The sequence below is a fragment of the Perognathus longimembris genome, chromosome 22, assembly GCF_023159225.1.
Source record: "Perognathus longimembris pacificus isolate PPM17 chromosome 22, ASM2315922v1, whole genome shotgun sequence".
Lineage (NCBI taxonomy): Eukaryota > Metazoa > Chordata > Mammalia > Rodentia > Heteromyidae > Perognathus > Perognathus longimembris.
The window spans coordinates 1,663,005-1,685,244 of record NC_063182.1 but is presented as its reverse complement, the minus strand read 5'-3'; the positions used below and the strand labels follow the sequence as shown (position 1 = coordinate 1,685,244).

At 54.1% G+C, this 22,240-nt stretch overlaps 2 protein-coding genes across 2 annotated transcripts in view; both read left to right on the top strand.

Moving 5' to 3' along the window:
• The window catches only part of Afap1l1 (actin filament associated protein 1 like 1), a 46,707-nt gene extending 33,217 nt beyond the window's left edge, over positions 1-13,490 (top strand). The window contains exons 12-19 of the mRNA XM_048331389.1: positions 74-285; positions 790-935; positions 1,550-1,616; positions 1,710-1,824; positions 5,354-5,518; positions 5,765-5,943; positions 10,563-10,691; positions 12,385-13,490. Coding sequence (XP_048187346.1) covers positions 74-285; positions 790-935; positions 1,550-1,616; positions 1,710-1,824; positions 5,354-5,518; positions 5,765-5,943; positions 10,563-10,691; positions 12,385-12,408 — 1,037 coding nt within the window. The 3' untranslated portion in view covers positions 12,409-13,490. The remainder of the gene's footprint in view (positions 1-73; positions 286-789; positions 936-1,549; positions 1,617-1,709; positions 1,825-5,353; positions 5,519-5,764; positions 5,944-10,562; positions 10,692-12,384) is intronic.
• Positions 13,491-15,202: 1,712 nt separating this feature from the next.
• Grpel2 (GrpE like 2, mitochondrial) lies at positions 15,203-22,240 on the top strand. The gene is made up of 4 exons (XM_048331388.1): positions 15,203-15,415; positions 18,286-18,439; positions 19,715-19,796; positions 20,718-22,240. The coding sequence occupies exons 1-4, from the start codon at positions 15,339-15,341 to the stop codon at positions 21,080-21,082; spliced, it is 678 nt and encodes a 225-aa protein (XP_048187345.1). The 5' UTR covers positions 15,203-15,338; the 3' UTR covers positions 21,083-22,240.

The following is a 22,240-nucleotide window of genomic DNA, read 5'->3' as shown; positions in this document are numbered from 1 at the left end:
TGGGGGGCCGCCCCGCCCGCCCCCCCTCCCCAGGCTGGCCGCGGGCGCTCACGCCCCCCTCCCCCCCCCCCAGGCTATCTGAACGTGCTGGCGGCGCAGGGCTGGAGGCAGCGCTGGTGCCGCGTGGGGCGGGGCACGCTGTTCTTCCACAGGGACCGCGCCGACCTGCGCACGCACGTGAACGCCGTCGCGCTGCGCGGCTGCCGGCTGGCGCCCGGCTTCGGCCCGCGCCACCCCTTCGCCTTCAGGCTCCTGCGCCACGGGCAGGCGGTGGCCGTGCTGGAGGTGAGGGCGCCCCGCGTGCACAGACGGGGGGGGGGGGGCTCTCGTGGGGCGCGGCCGGTACGCGAGCGGGGCGTCCTGGGCGACCCCGCGGCGGGCAGCCCGCCAGCCAGAGCCCGCCCGCCTCTGCGTCCCCAGCTTAGGTTTCCGGGTGCACCCACGGACCGATCGCACACGGAGGCAGGCGGGGGGACCCCGGAAGCCTGCGGTCTTAGGAAGGCAGTCGGGGGGGGCAGCTGGAGCCCCGGTTTCTAGACGGTCGCCCCTCGCTCCTCCTGGACCCCACGGCACGGGGGTCCCAGCGGGTACCTCGGGGGGGTTTGGGGGTTTGGCTGGAGTAAAGCGGGCTGCCGGTGCCTCCGCCGTGTGGAAGTGGGGTCCACGGACGCGAGGTCCACAGACGCGAGGTCCACGGACGCGGGGTCCACGGACGCGAGGTCCACGGACGCGGGGTCCACGGACGCGAGGTCCACGGACGCGAGGTCCACGGCGCCTCCCCCCCCCCAGGCAAGCTCCTCTGAAGACATGGGCCGCTGGCTCGGGCTGCTGCTGGCGGAGATGGGCTCCAGGGTCACCCCGGAGGCGCTGCACTACGACTACGTGGACGTGGACACCTTGACCAGCATCGTCAGTGCCGGGCGCAACTCCTTCCTGTACGGCGGGGCCCCGCGGGGGGGGCAGCTAGGGGACACCGGGAGGAGGGGGGGGTCCCCGCAGGGGGGCAGCTAGGGGACACCGGGAGGAGGGGGGCCTGCGGGGGGGGGGGACAGCTAGGGGACACCGGGAGGAGGGGGGCCCCGCGGGGGGGGGGCAGCTAGGGGACACCGGGAGGAGGGGGGGGCCCAGAGCCTGGACAGCCAGCGTGGAGCTCCCCCCGCCAGCCCCGGGAAGGGAGCCGCCGGGGCACCTGCACCTGCACACAGGACGGCCGGGAAGGGCCCGGGCTCTGCCCTCGCGCCGTGGGACCCCACGCGGACCCCCGAAGACCGCGGGGTGTGCGTGGCTCACGCCCATCCCCTAGCTACGCAGGAGGCCGAGATCTGGGGGTCCTGGATCAAAGCCAGCCGGGGCGGGGGAGTCGGTGGGACCCCAGACTCTTTACCTCCAGTCAGCCAGCAGAAGCCGGCGCAGGGGCGTGGCTCGGGGCGTAGAGGCCCCGCCGCCCCCCGACGCCGTGGACCGCCGCCGCCGGGATCTGGGAGCGTGGCCGGCCAGGCCCGGTCCCACCAGCACCCCCGTTCCTCCGTCCCCCCCCCCCCCCCCCCAGCTACGCCAGGTCGTGCCAGGACCAGTGGGCGGAGCCCCGCGTCTACGACGACGTTCCCTACGAGAAGGTGCAGGTGCGAGCCCCCGGGTCCCTGGGGCGGCTGGGGACGGCCGGGCGCGGCCAGCCTTCCCGAGCCCAGCCTCCCCGCCCTCCCTCCCAGGACGAGGAGGAGCCGCCGAGGCCCCCCGGAGCCCCGGTGAAGCGCCACGCCTCCTCCTGCACCGAGAAGCCCCACCGCGCGGACCCCCAGGTCACCGTCAAACGCCACGCCTCCAGTGAGTTCCACGGGGGCCAGGCGGGGAGAGGGCAGGGCGGCTGTCCTGAACGGGGCTCCCTCCCGACCCGGGGTGGCCAGGGCAGACCGGACCCCTCGGTGGACCCCAGGCGGCCTGCCCGGCTCCGCCCAGGACCCAGCAGGTGCCGCGGGGACTCTGTGTGCCCGGTGACCCCCGTGCACTGCTTCCGGGGCGCAGCCTCTGCCCCTGGATTTGCAAGCCCGCGTCCCGCGGGCCACCGTGTCCAGGGCTCTCCTTTCTCCTGCTGCCACGTTGCTTCCCGAGCCTGCACCTCCTCCAGGGCGCGCTCTGTGCTTGGTTCTGGTCCTGGGGCTTGAACTTGGGGCCTCAGTGGTCCCTGAGCTGCTTTTGCTCAAGGCTAGCGCTCTGCCACTGAAGCCGCAGAGCCACTTCGGGCTTTATTGATTTAGTGTCGTTTGGTGGAGATAAAGCGTCTCACAGACTTCCCCGGGCAGGGTGGCTTCAGACCGAGATCCTCAGATCTCAGCCTCCCGAGTAGCTAGGATGGCAGGCGCGAGCCACCAGCGCCTGCCTGTATTATTTTTTAAGTATTATTTTTAAAAGATCATTTTTCAGTCCTCTAGCTCTATTATTAGTATGGCTCGTCCCGCCTGAGGGCAGATCTGCCTTCCACTCCCCACTCAGCCCGGAGCCTGCTCTAGACCTCTAGAAGAAGCCCTCCCCTCCCCTCCCCTCCCCTCCCCTCCGGGGGTGGGAGATCCCTCTGGGGCCTGGCCACAGTGAGCCCTGTGACACCCCATCCGTGGAAAACTCCCATGAACACAGCAGCGAAGCTGCGGAAACGGTTTCAGGAAGGGAGGGAAGGAGGAAGAGAGAGCGAGAGAAGGGCGGAGAGAGACTGCAACCTATTGTAAATGTGTGAAAATGACATTTCCCTCCGCATAGCTAATGTAAGCGAACAATGAAAAACTAACTGAAATCAAGGTGGGAGATGAAAGAAATCACACACACACACACACACACACACACACACACACACACACACACACAAACAAAAAGCCCAGGCCCTTTCTTCAAATCCCACACGTGGGTGAACAGGTATTTCTCCTGGTCCTGGAGGCTGGAAAGTCCCAGATGCCAGCAGATGGGCGTCTGTAAGGCTGGTTTCCTCTTTCAATTATTATTATTCCCTAAGTAGTTGTACAGAGGAGTAGCCCAACAAAGCAGTTTATGAATACGGCATATCTTGATCGGTGTCACTCATCCCTTTCCACACTCCCACCCCGGCCTTGCTCTTCTTTAGAAAGAATAATATTGCGCCATTTGTAAATAAATGGAAAGATTTGGGGGGGGGGGGAATTTTTGTTACTTGAAGTAAGTCAGCCCCTAGAGTCAAACGATGCACGTCTTACCTGACACGTAGAAGCTACATTTAGCTTATAAATATATATATAAGTAAGTTCGGTGGTATGCAAACGTATACAAACGTATTGGCTGAAGTATGGTAGATTGCGGGGAGAGGTCACAGTAATTCCTTAGGAAGGCAAAACCAAGGTTCAGCAAAATGAACACCAGGAAGCAGGTATTCTAGGAAGTAGGGATTCCGAAGGGATGGAGCGGGCCCGAGAGGGAAGGGGCGGACAATGAAGAGAAGATGGGGAGAATGCCGTGGCGAATCGCGCATGCAGCCTCCATCCACGTCCTGTTTCAGGACGGCCGCCTTCCCGCTCTCTGGGGTCTGCCTTTCACGGACGCTGATCCCGTTTACGAAGCTCGGCTCCGGTTCCCCTGGCTGCCGGACTCGGCGCTCTGGGCCGGGGCTTCCTCAAAATAAAATGGAGTTTGTAAATACAGCCCATAAACAGAGCTAATAATAATTAGCAGAGCTCAAGTAAATACACTAAAAGTAACTAGTAATTAAGTTGGATGCCGATGGCGCACACCTGTAATCCTAGCGACTCAGGAGGCTGAAATCAGAGGATCAGATTTGAAGGCAGTCTGGGCAGACAAATCCACATGACGCTTTTTTTTTGTTATTATGGATCTTTTAAAAATCATCACCTGTAAGTACTTGTAACAGAGCTATATGGCTCACTTCTAGTTAGCCAGCAAAAAGTTGGAGATAGAGGTAGGCCACAAGTGAAGAAAATAGAGACAGAATGAAGTGGGAGACGCCAGTGTAGTCAAGAACATATGGGCGTATGAAAATGCCAGTGAGACACATTGTATACAACCGAGTGGTAATAAAAATATCTTCAAAAAGAACGGAGTGGAAAAAGCCAATGTAGAAATGCATATCGCCTTGGTCAGTAGCTAGCTGTGTGCACCCAGCTCTCCAGAGGAGAAAGGTCCTGAAATCTGTAGAAATATTAAAACCTCTCCAGTAAATGAAGAGGTTCTTTCAGGACATCTTTTATAAAAGATTATCGAGGGGAAAAAAAAATGATGCCCTTTGAAAACCGAAGTACGTTGCCCGTCACGAAGGTTGTTACAACATGCATTATTTCTATCATCACTTTCTAAGGCTCAGTTAGCATTCACCGTTTCCTTAAGTATCTCACATAAACTTCACTGTGTCCTATGAGGTTAATGTTGTCAGAATCCTTGCCACAGGAGGAGAGTGACACTTGGAGGAAAAGCGCCAAAGAGTTAGGACCAGAAGCTGGGCCCTGTGGCTCACGCCTGTCATCCTAGATACTCAAAAGGCTGAACTCTGAGGATCACAGTTCAAAGCCAGGTGGGGCAGGAACGTCCCTAAGACTTTGATCTTCAATTAACCAACACAAAGGCAGAAGTAGAGTTGAGTAAAAATGCTCAAGGACAGTGCCTGGGCACGGAGTTCAAGCCCCAGGACCAGCACACACACACGCAAGTTATGATGAGAGCATAGAAGCCCTGTCTAGCTGCTTCCAGAGCCCTTGTCCTGGTCCCTGAGTTCCGCTAGCTCCCTTTCCCTCTTTTTCCCTTAAGGCATTCCATCTAAATATGTCAAAAGGAATTGGATGACTGGGAACCATTGGCTCAAACGTATGATCATTAACTGTTCAGACCTCAGGATTTGCGGTTCAAAGCCAGCCTGGGTAGGAAAATCTGAGACTGTGACCTCCAAAAAGAGCCAAAAAGCCAGAAATGGGGCCATGGCTCAAGTAGTAGAGCACTAGCCTTGAGCTTGAAAGCTCAGGGACAGCGGCCAGGTCCTGAGCACAAGTCCCAGGACTTGGGGGCTGGGAATGAGGCCTCGCAGTAGAGCGCTTGCCTGGTATGCATGAAGCCCTGGGTTCGATTCCTCAGCACCACATACACAGGAAATGCCAGAAGTGGCACTGTGGCTCAAGTGGCAGAGTGCTAGCCTTGAGCAGAAAGAAGCCAGGGACAGTGCTCAGGCCCCGAGTTCAAGCCCCAGGACTGGCAAAGGAATGGGTTGGATCTTCCCATTTTGTCGATGGAGCCGTCAAGGGTGAGGCAAGCCGACAGGGCCTCGTGCGCCCCCCACCCCCAGAGGCCGTCACCGAGGGCCTGTCCTCCCTTCCCCGCGCCCACTGCGCAGGTGCCAACCAGTCCAAGTACGGGAAGACCCGGGCGGAGGAGGACGCGCGGCGATACCTGGTGGAGAAAGAGAAGCTGGAGCAGGAGAAGGAGACGATTCGGACGGAGCTGCTGGCGCTGCGGCAGGAGCGGCGGGAGCTGCGGGAGGCCCTGCGGAGCGGCCCAGGTGCGGCGGCGTGGCCCCCGAAGCCAGGCCCCGGGGCCACGGGACAGCAGGGCAGTGGGGGCCGGGCCCGAGCTCCGCGACGAAGGGCCACGGCCCTCGAGGCCGGGTGGGGGGGAGGAGAGGTGCTGCCAAGGCTGTCCAGGGGACGAGGCGCTCGGGCGGACGCCCTGCAGGAAGTCCCTGAGCTGGGGGGGGCGGGGGGGAGAGGGGGGCCCTTGCTGTCCTCACCCCTGCCTTTGCCCCCAGGGGCGAGGCTGAAGGCCCTGGAGGAGGCCGTGGCCGGCCTGGAGGCCCAGTGCCGGGCGAGGGAGGAGCGGCGGATCGACCTGGAGCTGAAGCTGGTGGCGGTGAAGGAGCGCTTGCAGCAGTCCCTGGCGGGGGGCCCGGCCCTGGGGCTGGCTGTGGGCGGCAGGGGCAGGAGGAAGGTGAGCCCCCGGCCCGGTCCACGGGCAGACCCCCCCTCCCCCTCGACGACCGCGCTGCTCAGTCCAGAACACCGGGGCCCGGGGAGGTGAAGCCCCCCCCCCCCCGCCCGCAGCCTCCCCGGGAGGGGGGCTCGCGGAGACAGTCCCATGGCTGTCTAGGTCGGCACCGGGGTGGCCTCAGGGGTCTCAGGTCCTGAGCCGGGCGCCGGCGGCGACGCCCGTAGCCCTAGCCACTCAGGACGCGGAGGGCTACACAGAAAGGCTCAGCCAGCCCCCCGGGCAGGAAAGTCCTGGACACTTCTCTCCATCTAACCACTCACACGCCGGAGCCCCTCGGGCCTGGGTTCAAACCCCAGTACTGATGACTGACCCTCCCCCTCCCCCTCCTCAAACTAATCTAAGATCTCAAAACGCCCTCAAGATTGCCGATGATCACAGCTACCCGATGTTGTCGGGGTACCCTGGCCAGTACAGTATTTTAACCCGCACTGTGAGCTTGTAGTGACTCCACCTGACAGACAGGGAAACTGAGGTCCTGAATGACTGGCTCAGGGCCACTGGGCCAAGGGAATGATAGAATCCCAAGCCCAAGCGGTGTGACTGCTGAGATTCCCGCCACGCCCACCGCCCGCCCCTCCTGGGGTCCGCAGGGCACCCGCCCTGCCCGCTGGACTTAGCAGCCCTGTCGTTTGCTCCTGGCGGCCATACGAGGCCGATGTCCCTGCTTCCGACGGGACACCCTCAGAGGGGACTTCCCTCGCCTCAAGTCTCCGGAAGGTTCCTTCATCAGCACACATTCCTCGAACAAAGGGCTTTACTTAGATTGTCTGTATATAATTTGATCAAATGCACCCCCTCTGTTTCTTTTATTTTTAGGTTCACTAAATTTATTTTAAAAATCATAAAACGTGTCTTACAAAAGAGCATTACATTCTGCACACTGCTCTGAACAAATGCCAGGGACATGCGAACTATTGTTACTCTCCCCCCATCCCATCCCCCCCAAATGTGTACAGTGACCACAAAGCAAGGTGTTCACGACAATTCCATCACCCCCTCTACTTCTTACCTCCACTTCTCTGCCCCCCTTTATCTTATAGTTTTCACTGGGCTTCATTATGCTAGTTGCATATACACGTATCATATACTTGGGTGATATTCACCCCTCTACCACCCTCTCCTCCCCTCTCCCCTGCCTTTTCCCGCCGGCTCTCCCCTACCGCCCCCCTTTTGCACTGATGTCTTCTTGTGGTTGATTTCAGTCTATTTCTTCATATGAGAGAAAGCATGAGGTACTTGTCTTTCTGGGGCTTATCTTGGTTAACATGAAGATCTCCACTTCCATCCATTTTCCTCTGTCAGGATTTTCAATCTCCGTATTTGGGACCGATTATTCTTTCTTTTATATGGGATATTGTATACATTCCGGGGTACTTAGCAGCATCCGTGATGATAGCACCCCACCTTCAGTTACAACCACCAAAATGGAGTCCAAACTGGGCCAAGAGGCACAAGCGAGTGACCCCACTACTCACAAGGCTGAGGCAGAAGGACTACAGCGCCAGCCTATGCTATAAAGCGAGTTCTGGTTCATCCTGGGCTATGATACCATCTCAAGAAAAAATTTTTTAATTTCATTAGAAACTCACAGGTGTTCTCTGGGAGACCAAAATCATGCCTGGTGAGGGACCATTAAGAATTAGGAACCAGGGGCTGGGAATATGGCCTAGTGGCAAGAGTGCTTGCCTCCTACCATGAAGCTCTCGGTTCGATTCCCCAGCACCACATATATGGAAAACGGCCAGAAGGGGCGCTGTGGCTCAGGTGGCAGAGTGCTAGCCTTGAGCTGGAAGGAGCCAGGGATGGTGATCAGGCCCTGAGTCCAAGGCCCAGGACTGGCCAAAAAAATAATAATAATAATAATAATAATAATTAGGAACCACCGCTGGGCACTGGTGGCTCATGCCTGTAATGCTAGCTATTCAGGAGGCTGAGATCACAGTTCAAAGCTAGCCGAGGCAGGAAAGTCGGTGAGACTTTACCTCCAGTTAATCAGCAGAAAAGGCAGAATTGGAGCTGTGGCACATTCTCATTTTGATAAAAAAAAAAAAAACCTTGCACAAAAACACCCTTAGGGACAGTGCCCAGGCCCCGAGTTCAAGAGGCAGGACCAGCCACGGGGGGGGGGGGGGGGGGGGCGCAAGAATTGGAGACCAGGAGTGCAGCTCGATGGTACAACACACACTTGCTGACATTTGTGGCACTTTAGGTGTCATCCCTAGCACCGAAAGAGAGAGACTGAGACAGAGACACAGAGAAGGAATTAGAGCAGATGTGTGTTATCACATCCCTAACCCTTGCTGAAACCTCAGTCGCAGGAGCGTAATAAATGTCTGTTGAATCAGCAAATGTCTTTCCTACCTTCAGACTGTGGTTTGGGACTGGAGTCCCAAAGAGATAAACTAGCCTGTCGCGAGGCAAGAGGTGTCACTGGGAGCTGTATTTTTCTCGCGTTGTTCCAGGTGGCTGGGCCTGGGCGGATGGCAGCCGGCAGCGCCGACGCTGGAGCTGTGCGCCCCCGCGCTTCCTCTAACCTCATTTTAGAGATGACTCACAGAGGGCCGGCTGGCGGAGCGGCTAGAGCTGGGTCTGCCCACGAGCTCCCCCTGATGTCCCCGGTCCACACGACACGCCCGTGCACTTGTGATCCCGGGGCCGGGGTCTGCTCGCAATTCCTTGCAGGCTTCGCTGCTGGGATTTCACCCTTAAGGAACTACCTACCCCCTGTAGTCCTTCTGCCTCGGCCTTGTGAGTAGTGGGGTCACTCGCTCGTGCCTCTTGGCCCAGTTTGGAGTCCATTTTGGTGGTTGTAACTGAAGGTGGGGTGCTATCATCACGGATGCTGCTAAGCACCCCGGAATGTATACAATATCCCACATAAAAGAAAGAATAATCGGTGCCAAATATGGAGATTGAAAGTCCTGACAGAGGAAAATGGATGGAACCGGAGGTCATCACGTCAAACAAGATAAGCCCAGAGAGACAAGGTGTTAAGCAACGACGAGGAAGGTGTAAGGAGTCATGGGAGTGTAGGAAATGGGAGGGGGTGCCAGAGAGGCGGACGGGTTCATAGACGACCGCGTGGCTCAGTGGTTCACGTGCTTAGCATGGACGGGCGGTGCGTGGCCTGTGTGGCTGTGAGGATTGGATCCCAACGCGCATCCTCACCGGCCACGTGACCGTCCCTGTTTCCTCGTCTGTGGAAGGGAGTAATAATCAGGCTCCCGTCACTGCTGGCTGGTGAGGGCTTATTAAGATTTCCTCTAGCATTGGAAAGCTTCCATTCAGAGTTCTGTCCCAGACCCTTAACTTCTATCTCAGAAAATGAATCTGAGGCAGAGACGAAGGTCTATTAGTAAAGCAAAGCAAAGATGGTAGACCACCCAGGCAGGAATACGGGTTCATCTGAGAACAGAATAATGAGTTCTTTAACGTCATAGGTATTTGTGGCAATAAAGGACGGTGGGAGCCAGGTGCTAGTAGCTCACGCCTGTCATCGTAGCTACTCGGGAGGCTGAGATCTGAGAGTCATGGCTTGAAGCCTGCCTATACAAGAAAGTCCATGAGGTTTTTGGCTCCAATTAACCAGCAGAAAGCCAGAAGTGAGCTGGTCCTAGGGCTTGAGCTCAGGGCCTAGGCACTGTCCCTTTGTGCTCAAAGCTGATGCTGTCTCTACAGCTTGAGCCACAATTCCACTTCTAGCTTTTGGTGGTTCATTGGAGGTGAGAACCTCACAAGCTGTCCCACTTGGGCTGGCTTCAAACCACGATACTCAGATTTCAGCATCTTGAGTGGCTAGGATTAGGATTACATGTTTGAGCGGCTATTGCTGTGTGTGTGTGTGTGTGCGCGTGTGTGTGTGCGTGTGTGTGTGCGTGTGTGTGTGCGTGTGTGTGTGCGTGTGTGCGCCGATCCTGGGGTTTGAATTCAGGGCCTGAGCACTGTCCCCGGGCCTCTGTCCCTGAGTTCTCATGACTAGCACTCCATCACTTGAGTCACAGCGTCACTTCTAGCTTTTTTCATAGTTGATTGGATATAAGTGTCTCACCACTCCTGCCTGGGCTGGCTTTGAACCGTCAACCTCGGATTTCAGCCTCCCGAGTGGCTAGCGTTACAGGTGTGAGCCACCGGCACCTAGCTTCCTATATGCTTTTAATGGAGCTAATTACTACAGTACTATCTCAGAATTCCTGGCTATTGTTTACTATGCCTTTTTTTTTCTGATCTCATTCAGTACCTACTTTAATGGACTTGCTAAAAAGTTGCCTGGTGCGGGTTCGGAAATACTGATCTCGCTGTCTTTAGCTCAAGCCTTCTGTCTTCTTCCCCATGCCCTCGTGCTTGCCCACTGTTTCTGTTTTAAAGTGCCTTATTTGTTTTTTGTGGCACTGAGACTTGAACTCAAGGCCTTGTGCTTGCTAGACAAACCAGTGGAGCTATGCCCCAGCCCCATAAAGCACTTTATTCTTTTGAGAGCAGGCTAGATGCAAACAACTAGCATTGGATCTCGCTTAATGTGTTTTTGGGTGTTGTTTTGTTTTGTTTTTGACCATTGACAGGAAACTGCAAGTCCACCCGAGAACGGTGTCCCTGATCAGTCTCTCCCTGTCAACTGTGTTTCTGAGCTGAGAAAGAGGAGCCCGTCCATTGTGGCCACCAACCAAGGACGGGTGCTGCAGAAAGCCAAGGTAAGCCAGCACTTGCAGCAGCCCACACTCCAGCGGGACCTCGGTGACGGTAGCTCGGTGACGGTGGCTCATCAGCCCAGCCTCTCGAGAGGCCGAGATCCGAGAACTCAGGTTCGGAGCAAGCAAGGCAGGCAAATCCGAGAGACTCTTATCACCAACTAAATAGGGGGGGAAAAAAAAACGGGAATCAGAGTCATGGCCCAGGTGGTAGAGAATCAACTGAGTGAAAAAGCTGAATAATATCAGGAGGCCCTCAGTTCAAGCCCCAGTATCAAAAAACAAACAGACAGGGCTGGGGATATAGCCTAGTGGCAAGAGTGCCTGCCTCGGATACACGAGGCCCTAGGTTCGATTCCCCAGCACCACATATACAGAAAACGGCCAGAAGCGGCGCTGTGGCTCAAGTGGCAGAGTGCTAGCCTTGAGCAAAAAGAAGCCAGGGACAGTGCTCAGGCCCTGAGTCCAAGGCCCAGGACTGGCCAAAAAAAAAACAAAACAAAAAAAACAAAACAAACAGACAAAAGGCGGGGGGGGGGGGCACAGACGTGGTCGCTCCCTTTCTTTTAAACGTTTTCCATTAAAAAAGAAAACCAGCCGGTGAGAAAGGCAGAGAATTAATTCCCACTACTTCCGTGAGTAAAACTCAACTTTCATCAGCGGCCGTCATCCTCAAATCCCACTCAGAATCCAGTGCTCAGGCTGGCTGTTCCCGTCACAGTGACGGCAGAGGCCCTTTGGGAGGCCAGAGCCCCAGAGGCTGGAGTGGAGTGGAGGGGGAGAGCCAGGCGGGAGCTGAGGAGGGGAGAGGCGCCGGGGCCCGGCGCTTCCCCGTGCCTGAGGAACCGGCAGATCTGAGTGCCCGCCATGAGTGCCCGCCATGGCGAGATCCAATGGCGAGCCCCGGGAGGCGGACCCGAGCAGGAGCCAGCGAAGCCCCGTCTGTCCACACCAGGAACTGACAGACTTGGGCGTTTCTTTTCGGTGCCAGTAGTAGGACTTGACACGTGGAGGCTTCGGCCCCCGCCTTGCGCCTTCCGCTCAGAACTGAGCAGTTTGGGTGGTTAAATGGAGGTGAGAGTCTTACGGAATTCCCGCCCAGGCTGGCTTCCGGCCCTGATTCCCACGTTTCAATGTCAGCCTCCTGAGTGGCTAGGATCGCAGGTGCCCCGCGGGAGTGACATTTCTGAGGCCATCCTGGTTACTAGGCTCAGAATGGACAAGCAGTAACAGCAGGAAGAAATGACTTACTCACGACCACAGGATAACTCAGTAGGACGGAGAGCCAAAGCTCTCTGACTAGCTGGCTTCTAGGGACTCGTGCCTGGGATCACAGGATAACTCAGTAGGACGGAGAGCCAAAGCTCTCTGACTAGCTGGCTTCTAGGGACTCGTGCCTGTGGTCACAGCTACTAACGATGCTGAGATCCGAGTATCCCAGTCAGAAGCCAGCTTTGCCAGTAAAGTCTTGGAGACTCTTAGCTCCAATAAGCCAAAAAGCTTGACGGAAAAAGTTAAGGGACAGCACCTAGGCCCTGAGTTCAAGCCTCAGTACCTACACTCGTGCACACGCGCGTGCACGCGCACACCCACCCACCCCTAAGCAGTGATCTCTATGTAGATAGGTAAATGTTTCATCCTAGAGTCAAACTACCACATTCAACAAACTGATTTGTCTTGTCTTTCTGTTCCTAAGGAATGGGAAATGAAGAAGACTTAGAAAACACACAACAATTCCGTTCCAAAAGAAGAAATCAGCTTGTCCACCTCAGGCGGAAAAGCTTCTTTCAGATACCAGAAGACTGGAAGTATCCTCCTCTCTGGAGCACCCAGACACCCAATTTGTATTGTTTGCATGATTTTAGGTGCTGTGGAGATTCGGGAAGGGGGAAATGGAGGGCACCCTCAGGACTTCAAAGAACGGAAGTACGGGTGGAGGGAGCCACAAGGCCGCACAGTTGTAAAGGTTCTGTTCGATTCCTCGGCCTTCCCCTCTGAAGGAACGAAAGAAAGCACATGAGCCTAAACCATCCCATTCCTTAGCCAAAGGAAAGCGGTGCTGACACCGCGGAGGCACCGTGAAGAGCCTTGATCATCCTTCACACGTGCACCTACTGCATTTCTCCTCGGCCTGACAGGGAACCTCTGCCCCAGGCCAATGAGCCGGAACATCCAAGCCTGCGCAGAAGACAGCTCCACAGTCTTCCCTCCTCTGCGTTAGAGCGCAGCCACTGGAATCTTCCAGATCTGAGTGTTTTTGCATGAGAAGGTTGAGTACACAAAAGGGCAAGGAGAAGTTGGTCAGTTGACACTTGCGCGGAGCTCTGACGTCCACTGGGTGGACACCGGCGGACGGTGGAGGGCGGGTCACGTGCTGTCCTTGACCTCATCTTGCACTCAAGGCCCACCGCCTTGCCTTGCCCTTCCTCCTCTACGAGGAAGTGGACCTGCCCAGGACAATCAAGAGGAAAGTGGCTGCTCCTGCCACATGGGTGCTAAGCTTTTTACAAACACTAAATTCCCCCGTGGAAAGAGTGAGGACCTCACTGTCCTGGGCAGCTTCCTTTCTGTCACTCCTGCTGTCTCAACACTACAGGCACTTTCTAGTCTGTGTGTAACACGTTTCTCCCCAATAAAGATAAAACCACTGAACTAGTGGCTCCGGGATCAGTGCAAAAGGAGGGATTCCGGAATAACCCATCAACATTGCTCTAGAGTCTTTGTGTGTGCCAGTCCTGAGGCTTGAACGAGGGGCCTGAACGGTGATCCTGAGCTTTTTTGCTTAGGGCCTTGAGATCTACTACTTGAGTCACAGCTCCACTTCTGACTTTTTGGGCAGTTAACTGAAGAAGAGTCTCATGGACTGTTCCTGTCCAGGTTGTCTTCAAACTGTAATCCTCAGGTCTTAGCCTCCTGAGTAGGTAGGAATACAGGCATGAGCCACTGGTGGCTAGCAAGCCACCAGAATGGTAGATTCTTTTACCCACAAGGATCAACATACCTCAGCCTGAAACTTTACCAGACTTGTAGTCAGAAAAAAGAAAAATTGTCCAAACCCCCCCCCGGCTGATCAGTGACAGCACCTGGAACTTAGAGGTTATGACCCTGGATTCAGACAGCTGTGTGTGAGCCCCGGGGTGAATGTAGGAAGTTACTGGAAACACTCGAGACAGGAGTGGCTTGGACTAGATATGCAATGTCTGACTTAAAACCCAGTATGAAGCTGGGCACTGGTGCCTGTTATCCTAGCTACTCAGGAAGAGGCTGAGATCTGGGGGTGGGGGGGGGAGGGGGTCAAAGCCTGCCCAGGCAGAAAAATACCTGAGACTTTTGTTTGTTTTTGCCAGTCCTGGGCCTTGGACTCAGGGCCTGAGCACTGTCCCTGGCCTCTTTTTGCCCAAGGCTAGCACTCTACCACTTGAGCCACAGCACCACCTCTGGCTGTTTTCTATATATGTGGTGCTGAGGAATCGAACCTAGGGCTTCACGTATAGGAGGCAAGCACTTTGCCACTAGGCCACCTTCCCAGCCTACCTGAGACTTTTATCTCCAATAAATCAGCAAAAAAAAGGAGGTGGTCACGGGGCTTGAACAATGATCCTCAGACTGCAGCCTCCAGAGTAGGTGGGATTCCGGGCGTGAGCCAAAATGCTATTTAGGATTGCACTCCGGTAACCCCAGCTTCTCAGGAGGCTGAAATCGGAGGACTGTGGTTTAAAGCCAGCCCAAGCAAAAAGAAAGTCCATTGAAGCTCACCTCCAGTTAACCACCAGAAAGCTGTGCTTTAACAGGCAGCGTGCGAGCCTTGAGCAAAAATGCTAAGGGGCCGCGCCTAAGCCCGCAGCTCAGGCTCTGGGACTGGCAGGCACACGTAAATGCATATGCACACACGCACACACGACCCCCTACACGGGGGTAAGGCCTAAGCCCGCAGCTCAGGCTCTGGGACTGGCAGGCACACGTAAATGCATACGCACACACGACCCCCTACACCGGGATAAGGCCTAAGCCCGCAGCTCGGGCTCCCGGCCTGGCAGGCGCACGTGCATGCATGTGCACGTGCATGCATATGCACACACGCGTGCACACGCACGCACGCGTGTACACACACACACACGACCACTCACGCCGGGGTAAGGCTGGCCTAAGCCCGCAGCTCGGGCTCCCGGCCTGGCAGGCGCACGTGCATGCATGTGCACGTGCATGCATATGCACACACGCGTGCACACGCACGCACGCGTGTACACACACACACGACCACTCACGCCGGGGTAAGGCCGGCCTAAGCCCGCAGCTCGGGCTCCGGGCCTGGCGCCGGCCCCTCCGCCCGCTTCCCTCCTCCGGGTCCACGGCTCCCCGGCTGGGAACGCCCGCGGGGAAGCGGCCACCGGCGGCCACGTTCCCCTCCCGGGCGTGCGAGGCCCGCGCCCGCCGCCCTTCGACGCAGGCGCACGCTCCGGGTCCACGCGGCGCCCGGCCGGGACGCGCTCCGAGCCGGAAGCCGGAAGCCTCGCGCACCGCGCGGCCGGAAGGGCGGCGCTCCCGGCCGGAAGTCCCGCGAGGGCGGCGCGGGCCGGCCCGGAGGCGCACGCGCCGTGTCGTCCTGGAGCCGGCGCGCAGGCGCCGCCCGCGTCCTCTCGCGTCCGGAACATGGCGGCGCGGTCGCTGTGGGCGGCCCGGCGGCGGGTGCCGCGCCTGCTGGCCTGCGGCGGCCCGGCGGAGGGCAGGTGAGCGCGGGGGGCCCGGGAGGGGGGGGCCCCCCCCCAGCACCGCCGAGCCTCGGCCCCGGGCGCCCCCCACCCCCGGCCCCGGGCAGGGCGCCGGCCGACCCCGGGCCTCGCTCGCTCGTCCCGGCGGAGGCGGCCCGTCCCCCGACGCCCCGAGGCCCGGGAAGCGCTCGCGTCGCAGCCCCCCGAGCGGGAGCCGAACCCCGGGGGGGTGGGGGGGCCGGGACGCTTCGCAGCCGTCCGGGGTCGGACGCGCGTCCTCCAGGCGTTTGGTAGGGAGTCCCGTGGAGATGGTTCAGGCTTCTAGAACAGGGTTTGCCCGCGTGAGACGCCAGCGCGCAGGCCGACGGGGGAGGTCACGGGGAGGGAAAGGAGGACTCCGTCCTGCTCGAGCCGAGGCCACCCGTCCCTCTTCAGGGAGCAGTTAGGGGGGTTTCGTGAGGCCCAGAGGTCATGGACAAGGCCAGCTGTCCAGCCAGAGTTGCCGGTTGCAAGTTGACCTTGAATGGGTTCTGAAAGACAGCCTAACACCTAAGCACTTGGTTGTTTAAGGAATTTCTTGTTTGTTTTGTTTTGTTTCTTGCCAGTCCCGGGGCTTGAACTCAGGGCCTGAGCACTGTCCCTGGCTTCTTTTTGCTCAAGGCTAGCACTCTGCCACTTGAGCCACAGCGCCCCTTCAGCGCTTTCCATATATGTGCTGCTGAGGAATCGAACCCAGGGCTTCATGTATAGGAGGCAAGCACTCTTGCCACTAGGCCACATTCCCAGCCCCCTGTTTAAGGAATTTGTGTGGTTGAATACAGGCCTCAGCCAAGTTCATTAGCCATACACAATTAAGTACTGCACAAATGATTGAACACAAGAATCTATTTTAGTGACGTGTTTATTTAATCCAACCATATAGCAAGTGTTTGACAGGTGTTTCATTGGCTTGACAATGAATGCAGTTGAGTTCCCAACTCAGAATCTGTCTCAAAGGTTTCTCTTCCCTAAAAGCTCTTGACAGCTGTGGTCAAAAAGGCTTAGAATTCTAAGCCTAAGTTAGCTCTTTTTTCTAAACCAGACTTTCCTTTTCTAGTAAGGCTTTTTGTTGTTCCTGACACTGACTAGCTTCCCTGTCACAGCAGAATACTAGCTGTGTGATCCCTTCTGTGTTTATATGCTTGCTTGGGGAAGGAGGTCCCACTAGGTTGCCAGCCTCCCGCCTTAGCCTCCCCAGGAGCTGAGACTCCAGGTGCACACCAGTTTGCCTGCCGTAGCTGTGTGAACTTGGGCAAGTCATTGAAAGTCTTAAGCCAGTTAGCCTTAGTTTTGTTTTGTTTCTTATCAGTAAAACAAGGATGATTATAACAGGCCCCCCCCCAAAAAAAAAGGCAAGAGCTGTGGCTCAGTGGTGGAGCACTGGCTTAGCAAGCATGAAGCCCTGAGTTCAGTCCCAGTGGAGCCAGAAAGAAAACCTGCCCCCCCCCCAAAAAAAAAAACAAACAAACCTTTGAATTGTACACTTCATTTGGAGAGGGAAGAGTTTAATTATCTTTTATTCCTCCCTTCCCACACCTAGTTAAAATACAGTCGATACAGGTAAAGGAATTTTTTTTTATTTCTCTTTTTTTTGGGGGGTGGGGATCCGGTGAACTCAGCCTGAGTGCTCTCCCTGAGCTCTTTTGCGCAAGGCTAGTGCTCCACCACTTAGAGCAACAGCATCACTTCTGGTTTTCTGGTGGTGAATTTGGAGATAAGAATCTCAGGGACTCTCCTGCCCAGACTGGCTTTGAACCATGATCCTCACATCTCAGCCTCCTGAGTAGCTAGGATTACAGATGTGAGCCACTAGTGCCTGACCCATTTTTTAAAAATTGGAATGCAAGCTAGGCACCAGTGGCTCATGTCTACAATCCTAGCTACTCACGAAGCTGAGATCTGGGCTGGGAACGCAGCTTAGTGGTAGAGTGCTTGCCTGGCATGCATGAAGCCCTGGGTTCGATTCCTCAGTACCACATACACAAAAAGGGCAGATGTGGTGCTGTGGCTCAAATGGTAGTCTTAGCCTTGAGCAGAAGAAACTCAGGGACAGTGCCCAGGCCCTGATTTCAAACCCCAGGACTGGGGGGAAAAAAGAAGCTGAGATTTGAGGATCATGGTTCAAAGCCAGCCCAGGCAAAAAATAAAAAAGCCCATGGAACTTATTTCTACTAGACATGCAGCTATGGCTGAGTGGCCAAGCGCTAGTCCTGAGCAGAAAAAGGTCAGGGATGGCGCTCACTCCACGGACAGGCAAAATAAAGACTGCAAAGAAAGCATAGCCACTGCTCAGATTGTATTGCAAGCTACACAAAAGTACTTTTGGGACCCTTTCTGTCCTTCATTTCCTGAAGGAATCCTGCTTCATTTCCAAAGCAGACACCGTAAACCAAACCAGAGGCAATTTATAACTTCCAGTATATAACTTCCAGAAAATGACTGTTGAGATACGTGACTGCAGACGTGGAGTGTGCGTGAAAGGCTGTTGGGCGCGGGTATCCGCATGAGTAGAAGGCCAGATAGGGCTCCGTTTGGCTGTCCTGATCTGTCCCGATGCTCTCGGTGGAGTCCATACGAATTGTGTACTTTGTGAATTAGGAGAGCTACATACCAATAAAACTTATTTTTTACGAGACCAAAATAGTACTGAATGTGTTGTGCCATGAAAACTTGATTATGCAGGTAAACTTGTCTTGTCCCTAGAACCAGCATTGTAAAATTCATTGGTCACTGTGACTGAAAACACTCCTCTGGAATTTGAGTGCAGGGAAGTTTCTGGGTTCTAAACTCGTATTTTTCCCTTTTTATGATGGCATTTCTTCATTATGTGTCATCCCTCTCTGCGTTAGGGACTGGCTGCCCCCCTTCAGCACTGCCACCCAGAGAAATGCTGGTGAGGACTGCAGTTCCGAGGACCCCCCTGCCAGCCACGGGCCTTCTATTGCTGAGCAGGCCTTGAGGTTGAAAGCTGTTAAACTGGAGAAGGAAGTCCAGGACTTGACAGTGAGTCCATTCTGTACTACCTGTTCCAGCTGTTCTTCCTCCTGGTTTAAATGTTCAAGCAGTTTTGTGTGCCAACTTAAATGAAGTTTTTTTCTCATTGGCTCTTTACCTCTCACCCTTCCACAGTTCTCTTGCGCTGGGTATAGTAGTTGGCAGGGGAAGGGTTAAAAAAATGCTGCCCCTCCCTGAAAACAGTCATCTTTATTTAGTTTCGTGTTGTATTAGAGCTTCAGATATCTGGTGTGGGGCAATTTAGAGGAAGTGCAGTGTGAGGTCACTGACCATTGTACTCTGTTGATAAGACAGTGTTTGGCATACTGGACCCAGCCCTGGGCTGGCCCATGGCCAGAGAGAGAAAAAACACAGAGATAGCTAAGGCAGTAATTCCAAAGCAAAATACTCAGAGATCAGTAAGCTGGAAAGTCATGGAAGGAACCAGGAACTTAAAAGGGTAGGAGAGGAAGGGACTAATACTGCTTCCACATACCTGGGCTACTTGTTTTGTTGTTTGCCAGTCCTGGGGCTTGAACTCAGAGCCTGAGCACTGTCCCTGGCTTCTTTTTGCTCAAGGCTAGCACTCTGCCACTTGAGCCACAGCGCCACTTCTGGCCTTTTCTATATATGTGCTGTTGAGAAATCAAACCCAGGGCTCCATTTATACCAAGCGAGCACTCTACCACTAGGCCATATTCCCAGCCCCCATGAGCCACTTTTAAAAGTTAGTTAACTGCGGGGCTGGGGATATGGCCTAGTGGCAAGAGAGCTTGCCTCTTATACATGAGGCCCTGGGTTCGATTCCCCAGCACCACATATACAGAAAATGGCCAGAAGTGGCGCTGTGGCTCAAGTGGCAGAGTGCTAGCCTTGAGCAAAAGGAAGCCAGGGACAGTGCTCAGGCCCTGAGTCCAAGGCCCAGGACTGGCAAAAAAAAAAAAAAAAGAAAAGAAAAGTTAGTTAACTGAAAATTGAAGTCAATTAGAGAAGGTGCATTGTTTGGTAGCAGTGTTCGCTGAATGAGAGATAAGATGTTTTCTCTAGATGATGAGTTTGAAACTTGTGTAACAACTAGCAGGGTAGATGACTGATTGTTCCCGCTTCCGAAAAGTAGATTCCTGCTTTGGCTAGGGCCTGCTGTAACTGATCTAAGATTTTTATAATTCCTATTTTGCTTTAAATTGTTCTTACAAAGGTGACATTTAAAGAGTAAGCAAAGACATTCATTCCCAGTGATACACATGTGTTTTCTCATTCTTTGATTTCACTTTTGATGTCTAGCTGAGGTACCAGAGAGCTGTCGCTGACTGCGAAAACATAAGGAGACGAACCCAGAGATGTGTGGAAGACGCCAAGATATTTGGTGAGAGTTACTTAAATAAAATGTATTTCAGTTGACGGGCAGTGAGCATGGTAAAAGTACATCGTGGTCCATAACTGATCCCGCCTGTATCTATCCACTATTCCCAGAAAGCTTTGTGCACTACTCATTGGAGTAGGGTCGCATTAATCCTTTGCTAAAATTAATGAATCTTGAAGGTGCTCATAGGAGAATCCAAAGAGCAGTTACATAGGCAGTCAGGAATGCTGAAATCCGCTTACTGGAAGTAAAATTAATGTATATCCATAGGACAGTAATCAACTATATTTTGCCAAAAAGTTCTCATTTCTGTGTCCAGGAATCCTTTCCTTTGGTGTTTGTATTCTCCACACTGGTAAGTTTGAAAAGAGCTTGAAGACAAAGGCTCAGATACCTTAGGCTAGACTTTATTCCATGTATTTTTTTTTTACAGAAGATAATAGTCTTTCAGAAATGTTTATTTACAAGGTACCAGATGTGTTTGTGAAGTGTTAGCTAGATAACTGGAGATCCGTAGTAAAGGTGAGGGGTGCTTGCCGTGGTTAGTCCTTGCAAGCTGTGGCTCTGCGTGTAGAATGCAGGGCAGAGCGCCCTGCTCAGCATCACTTCACTCTGGGCCTGTGCCGGCTCCCGTGTTTTGGCATAGACACTGCTCTTCACTCTGCTGTCTACCTTCTGCCACACAGCTTGAGTGTCCAGGAATAGTAACTGCCATCTTTTGTCCCAAATAGTGCCTCTGCGTTTACCTTCTGTCACAGAGCTTCGGTGTCGATGAAATAGTAACCACCATCTTTTATTCCAAGAATTGCCTCTGAGTTTCAGCATCTTATTTCCAAGTCTGCAGCAGAGTTCAGCAAACCATAGCCTGCCTGTCCCTTGAGGGCAGAACGGGTCATCACAAACTAAATGTTGGTTTCTCTGTAGGAATCCAGAGCTTCTGTAAAGACTTGGTGGAGGTGGCAGACATCCTGGAAAACACTACGAAGTGCATTTCTGAAGAGACAAAGCCCGGGGACCAGAAGCTCACCCTGGAGAAAGTCTTCCGAGGGTTGTCACTCCTGGAAGCCAAGCTGAAAAGCGTGTTTACCAAGCATGGCCTGGAAAAGATGGCACCCATTGGTGACAAGTATGACCCTCACGAGCATGAACTCATCTGTCACGTCCCCGCCGGTATCGGCGTGCAGCCTGGCACTGTGGCATTAGTACGGCATGATGGGTACAAACTTCATGGCCGTACCATTAGACTGGCCCAGGTGGAAGTAGCTGTTGAGTCTCAGAGACGACTTTGAACAGGCCTTGAGGAACTGGATGTTCACACAGTACAGTCACCTGTGTTCCCTTTATTTATTAAAGTAGGTTTGCATTGTATGTGAGGTACTTCATGTGGCCTCTTTTGGATTTAGTCATATTGGCTTTGTTTCTAGTGTTTATGACCTGTTTGGTCTCCTCACAAGTCTTGCCGTTGGGATTTAAGTGATCTGCTGAGTACTCCTAGGACCTGTATCAAAATATGTTTACGAAAATTGTTTTTAAAATGGTACTCTGCTATTTGAATCCCAAATCCTCTTAAGTTTGTATTTCCAACAATCGTTGGGTTTATGTGTCCAGAGTCTCTGTGTTACATTTTATGGGGAAATAAACAGTAGGGATTAGTTCTACAGTTGCTATTTAGATGATAAAGCTTTACCCTTACGTAAATTTAGGTCCTTTGGGTTGGTTTCTGTATGCATAAGTTTTTTATATTTAGCCGTCTTTTGTCCGTGTAGTCCCCGTAGGAGTTGTGCTCACACTGCTCTACCATTCCTACCGCGTCCCAACCTTTTTGAAAGAGATAAAGGGCCAGACAAGTCATGGAAAGCAGGCAGCACTAAGCAATTCGGAATACTCCTTTCGCTTCAGGTAGGGAATTCCTCATAAAGCAGCTCCATCTCCAGAAGCTGATGCTCCAACCAGTGTGTATAGATAATTACTACGTCTTTCCATTCCCCCAGACCTGAGCCCTGCCTCTGTCAAAGAGTCTGTATAGATAAAGAAAGGAGGTGATAAGGACAAAAAGGTTACTAGGGCCCTACAATTTCTCATCTCATTTGGGTATGTTAAGATTTCTCCCCCTTTAGTTTGCACTCGCCAATCACTCACTACCTCTCTTACATGACAGACATTGCATTTTTGTTGTGGTGCTGGGGATTGAACCCAGGGTCTCATGGCTCTTCCACTGAGCCATACTCCCAGCGATGACAAAGTTTCCTAATTTTTATAGCCATCTTTAGTCAAATTTGTATAAACATCTAGCTCTTTTGTATTGATCTCCTAAAGTTAATGGACATGTGGGGTGGTTTTTTCTTTTTGTCTTACAGTGTCCTGTAAAAGCTTTGTCCAGTAAATGACTTAACAATGAATAATACATTAGGCCTTAGAACAAAGGTCAGCTAAAGATACTCTAATGC